This window comes from Pleurodeles waltl, chromosome 10 (assembly GCF_031143425.1).
Source record: "Pleurodeles waltl isolate 20211129_DDA chromosome 10, aPleWal1.hap1.20221129, whole genome shotgun sequence".
NCBI lineage: Eukaryota > Metazoa > Chordata > Amphibia > Caudata > Salamandridae > Pleurodeles > Pleurodeles waltl.
Window position 1 is genome coordinate 13,229,538 of NC_090449.1, and position 6,000 is coordinate 13,235,537.

The 6,000-nt window shown below is 44.2% G+C and overlaps 1 protein-coding gene across 11 annotated transcripts in view; it reads left to right on the forward strand.

The window, feature by feature from the left end:
- The window catches only part of ATP2B3 (ATPase plasma membrane Ca2+ transporting 3), a 536,302-nt gene extending 530,514 nt beyond the window's left edge, over window positions 1-5,788 (forward strand). For 8 of the 11 annotated variants that reach the window (XM_069209393.1, XM_069209391.1, XM_069209396.1 and 5 more), the window contains one exon: window positions 4,858-5,787. In XM_069209393.1, coding sequence (XP_069065494.1) covers window positions 4,858-4,883 — 26 coding nt within the window. In that variant the 3' untranslated portion in view covers window positions 4,884-5,787. Of the gene's footprint in view, window positions 1-4,857 lie in introns of all 11 variants that reach the window. The other 3 variants (XM_069209397.1, XM_069209399.1, XM_069209398.1) reach the window with 1 other exon arrangement.
- The last annotated feature ends 212 nt before the right edge of the window (window positions 5,789-6,000 follow it).

Sequence of the window (6,000 nt, forward strand, 5' to 3'; positions counted from 1 at the left end):
TTCTTTAAGACTATGCAAATTCTCGCCTAAAGTAAAACAAAAAAACAGCTCAGCTGACATTGTAATTAGACCATTTGCAAAATAATTTAAAACTATATTTCTGAGACCTTTTGAATTTGAAAACACCTTCATGGGCTTTTCCTGCACTTTATTTAGTAGGCATACCAATGTGGAGAACCAAATGCAGCCTGAATGAGGAAGGTAGAACTTTCGGCCATCTTCGAACGGGCAGACTCTCATAGCTCTGTTATCATGGAAGGACCTGGGGAGTGGTTGACTGCTGAGCGGGTGTTCGTGTAGCCACGTGTGCATCTGTGTGCTTGTACGACCTTCTTGCTTTTCTCCAACCTCCCTGCCTAATCCCCTTTGCCACCCTCATTTCCTCATCGAGGCATGGTATGCACTAAGGTCCTGGCATGTACCGCATCCCTTACTCAGAGCGCGACCAACGCCTGCCTTTCCCATGTGTCAGCGACAGCAGGCCTCAATACTCGAATGTTTACTGTGGCTTCCATGCATGACAACAAACCCAAGGCTTTCTCCTCCAGGCCATGCGTGTGGATATCATGCTGTTTAATTCATAAAAATCACACCCCAATGGCAAAATTGATGTTGCATCTTGGAAAGTGGGTTCAACAAAAGGGGTTGAGGGAAGAGGAGGGATGTGTTTTTCTTCCCTCACTTTCCTGTTTAGTGTATGTGTAGCATGTCAACGTCTCCGTCCAGCTTTGCTGACAGTTTGCGCTTCTTTTTGCATTGTGTTTACAGTTTTTATACTGCGATGATTCTTAAGTTTGCTACAGCAGCGGCCATTTTGCCATCATCTCGGGTGCATGGTCCACAAGGCATGTGTTGCTTTTGAATAATCTGTCCAATAATTTCCATGCATTTCTTTTCCCCGATCCCATCAGGGATGGGGGCAACCTCTTCCCACCTTCCTCCTGCATTGTTTATATTAGTTTTATTGCCACACACATTTGACACTACGGCTGCATGTAGGGCATGGTCTTGGATTACAAACAGCCAATGCGAATAAAGAAGAGACAGAGGTAATGACCAACCAGATTCACCCATACAATCTGGCCTACAGATACTTACAACAAACCTCACGACAACTGAAAGATATAGCGGCACTACATTGTCATTCAAGATCGGTAATTCCTTGTAGGTGCAACTTCATATATTTTTGAGTTGATATGATTGAGATAACACTCAATAGCTCCTTCTCCTTTGCACGCGTATGGCTATTTTGTTGTTTAAGGAAATAAATATTGTGAAAAAAATACATTTGAAAGAAAAACAGAAAAACCTATTCAAATGATTCTATGAATGTAAATTTGTCAGTACTTTATCAGTGTGTACTGGTGTAATCAAAATAAAAATAAAAATCCTTTAACACCTCTTAGGTTTTAAGTGATGGTAGACAAACTGGGACCACAAACCTGCAAAGACTGGAATCCCCAGAGAAGACATTACAATCGATTCCGGCGATGCAGACGTGGGCAGTGGGATTCCGCTGACCCTCAGAGACTGTAGCAGTCCTTAACTTGTGACCGGGGTGGACAGTGGCACTCTTTTTTAGGGAATCTGAACTTATTGTTCACTATTAGACTGTGATCAACAGCGATACAGAGAAAGGGAGAAGGAAGGACAAAGACAAATACAAAGAAAGGAAAACAGGGTCAAAGTAAGGATGAAGAAAGAATGTGCAAGAGCGCGACAGAGACAGGTGCTGAGGGTGGTGGAAGAAAGAGGCATGAGGTGGAATAAAGACTAAGCCTTGGTATGTTGCTACTTCGGCCAGTGATGGGGGTTTGGGCTCCCGCAATTATGTTCTTCAAGTTAAGCACATATCATAGGCAGCACCTATCAATGTCTACTGTGACTGGCACTAAAGGGAAAGGCGATTTCTTCCAGTTGGCTATCATGCTGGGTTCAGCAAGCCTTTCCTTTCACGGGTCATCGCCTGTCTCCACCATGAATGAGAGAGTCAGACGTAAGACTAGAAAGCCCATTTCCTTGGTCTCTCCAAGTAGTTCACCTGTCAGTTTTCAGAGAGCCGCATTGAGTATAGTCTATGGAATAGGACTGCATTCTTGTTTCACACCAGGGTAATGTAAAGGATGTGGAAAAGGTACAGTGTTTCCCTACCCTCTGCGGATGAAGCTCCTAGACAGCTTTCTGTAGACTATGAACTATGGTGTGTCATTAAGTGCCAAAGGAAATCCCGGCAATGACTCTGTGGGCCTCAAAACAATCTAGAGAGGACCGAAGAGGTAACTCACTCTCTATGTCTCCCAAAGTAAACTAACCTCAGAAGCCCGAGTGAGCCTGAACAGACCGGTTTTCACCTACTGCTGATGGTGCCTTCGGAGACTGTACATTGAGGTGATTCCACACTCGGTTGACGTGTCCGTGTGAGTGGGAGTTAGCTCCTTCCATGGATCCCCATCCCAAGGGGTTGCAATCACCAAATCCAATGCATGTGGCACCTCAGAGGATAACAAGCCGGTCTCCTAACTCTAAAAACAATGGATGCAAAACTGCAAAGGCTACATTTTTATTAGAAGTGATCACCACAAGAGATCCACCTGACCGGGGCGGGAGGGTGCCCTGTCGCTGCCATACTGGTCTGAAAATTGACCACACAGAAGTGATCCAGCTCCTCAGAGGGGGAAGATGACCTGTTGCTGGCGTAAAGATCTCAGACGTGACCACAAACAAGAGATTTAGTTCCTCAGGAGAAGAGTCCCGGTCACTGCTGTCAAGTCCACAGATGAAACATTTCATGGCTACTGAAGATCATTTTTACTTTTGTATTTTTTTCAGTTCAGAATGTGAGTGGGCACCTCAACGGAGGAGGTACCCCAAGTGAGAGTCTGAAGCCCAGGATTCCCAATAGGAACCGATAAAGGCCGTTAATGATTACTGATGCCCTTAAAAGGAGCAAATCAAAACTAGTGGCGCTAACAGGAAAACAAGGGGAAGGCTTACGCAAAAGCTCGATTGAAGAAAAACGCATTAAAAATACCCAACCTCAGGCACAATTGACGCTGCTGCCAGCCATGTCACTGTAGACTTTCAATTTTTTTAATGCTAATTCTAAGGGTAAAACAAAAGAAGTGTTCCTAATTTTTTCAGATGAGGGAACGAAGCAGGTACATTTATTGCTTTCTGAAGATCACATATACTAGGGTAGGGATGCCAAAAGAGACAATAACATGTTTTTCTTCCCCTCCGTTCACCCCCATCCCCCTTACCACGGGTGAGGTCCACTCTGCACATACATCGACATATTTACAATTCAGGAGGGAAATGGAAAGAGGGCTTTTTCAGCTTGTCCCTATTCAAATACTTTTCTGCAATGAGTAAAAACATGCTTCTTCTGTTTTTGTGTCTGTATGTTCTCACCTCTCTCAGCACCACACTGTGAATATTAACTTACAGCCTGAGATGCTGATATCCTCCTTCTGCTACCAGCCATCTCTTTCCTTCTCTTTGCCTGCTGTCTCTACCTAAAGCTGAATAATTCATTCCTTCCAGAGCTGGACATTTTTAGTCTTTTTTTATTGTTTATGTTGCCAACTCTAACACCAGCATTACTTCTGCTTTTTTTCTGTAATCTTAATGTTTTCTCCTTTCTTTTTTGTTAATTTTGCTTTTAACTCTCATTACTTGAATTTCTTTTACTGTTCTTTTTACAAATGTTGTAGTGCTTTGTATTGCAGCTTCACAGCACTGCACTACTTTAATGCAAATGGGGATTCTATAACTGTTCATCCAATCATAAATTGCACAGAGGCAATGTAAACAAAATAGAAAATAGTCCCAGGACCTTGCCCCTCAGAAGGCCCTTTTTCTGCCAACTTCAATTGCTGCAACCTCCATGGCATTGAGTTTTCTTATGCACCTTCTTAGACCAAACCTCTCATGACTGTGTATGGACTGTTTCATTCTCCCATAGTGTTCCTGTTTAGCAACTGCTTGATCTAGGTTTGAAAACAAGTGCTAGCCTTTCCTGGCTTTCGAAGGTACGAAGCAGATTTTCTGTGTTTCCTAAATACCAAATTGGATAGCAGCACCCTAAAGGAGCCGGTGCGCGTCCTTCTAGAGTCAAGGAGCTCTGCTCTTAGAGCGCCAGTCCTCCATACTTGTTCTGCCTGACCTTCAAGCGAGGCTTGTTAAGGTTTGCCTAGGCTTGCTTGTCTTTGGCAGTGGCATCATGAGGAGTCCATTTCTGCATAGTGCTCAAAAGTGCATAACTGTCTACATAATATATCAAATTTGAACCTAACACTGTTGGTAGAAAGCTTTAGAGCATGGGCCTCATATTTTTGTTTCTTCACCTTGAGGAAAATATGGGGCCTTGTCCTGTCCTGCCTATAAGTGCATTTAGGGCCTGTTTACCTTTTAATATGGCATCGGAACAGTGATCAGCCTGCTGGGTGCTGCCTAGAATGGTGATTATGTAGTTGAGACAGAGGAAGAGAAGGGGATATTCCTACAATCACAGATCTCAGGCGAGTGGAAACCTAGATTGGACTAGTTTCCCATTTCCACAGACCACTTCATCCACTGCATGCGTTGCCACTTCCATCACTTAAGCCATACAAGTGGAGCCGTCCCATTAGTACCTCTGCCTTTAATGGATGAACAGTTATAAGTCACCAAAAAATACATTGGATGTGGAAAGTGAAGCTTACTGCCTAGCATCTGAAATGTGTTCTCATATATCTCTCTCTCTCTCTTTTTCTCTTTGTTCTGTCTTCCCCTGATGTTCATTACAATCTGCCCATGCACACAACATGCCTTCCTCCCCTCCCTCCTTGCCCACACCCCTCTTTTCCCTCCACTTAGATCCGGGTGGTGAAAGCATTCCGTAGCTCCCTGTACGAGGGCCTGGAGAAGCCGGACTCCAAGACCTCCATTCACAACTTTATGGCGACCCCCGAGTTCCTGATCAATGACTACATCCATAACATACCCCTTATCGATGACACTGATGCAGAGGACAGCGAGGAGCCCCCCGGCAAACTCCTGCGGCCCAGCCCGCCCCCCTCACCCAACAAGAACAACAATGCCATTGACAGTGGGATCTACCTAACAACCGACGCCAGCAAATCAGCTACCTCCTCCAGCCAGGGAAGCCCGCTACACAGTGTGGAGACTTCACTCTAAAAGGCCATGGTGACCGGCGCCACCACTCGACCCTACTCGCTGCATCAGGAGACGTACGCGCTACACAAGAACAAAGCATCAACAAGCAACCACCAAGAACAACAGAACACAAACATTATGATGCGCTGGCAACAAGAGGCGCCTGAAACGCTGTCTCAGCAGGACCGACAGGAGCTGGGGGGCGAAGAACAACAGGAACAAGAAGGGGGTACCCTACTCCTTCTTGACATCCACTTGCTAATGGTTGCCTCACTGTGTCAAGAATCAAACAGAGGAGGAAACAAGAAGGAAATTGGATGTCCTGTGAGGGACCTGGACTCTGAGCGCCATTGCGTTAAAAAGACAGTGAGGCGGGGACACTGAGTTACTAAAACAATTTACAAAACACACACATTTACACACACACAAAAAAGGATCCATTTGTTTTGGAAACGCTCAACAGCCAAGGATGACAATTGTAGAAAAACATTCTCCTTTTTATTTCTCTTCTACTGAGTGGCAAACTGGAGGGAGACGACGTTTGCCCACTTTCACTGCGTTTGCACCAAAACAAAGGACAAAAAGAAAAAGCGGAGAAGAAATAAAACTGTAAAAAAAATTCTCGCTCACAAAAAAATGAAACTACGCATATATATTATAAATAAATATATATAGAAATATATAAATATATATATAAAGAAAACAAATTGAAGAAATAAGAATAGGGACTAAACTTTTATTGTCGGCATGCCAAACAATACCCCTCCCCTGGCTTTACTCTTTTTTTCTTAATCCGATTCATGTCGTAGGCGGTATTTATCAGGGGAATCTCCCCGCAGCCAC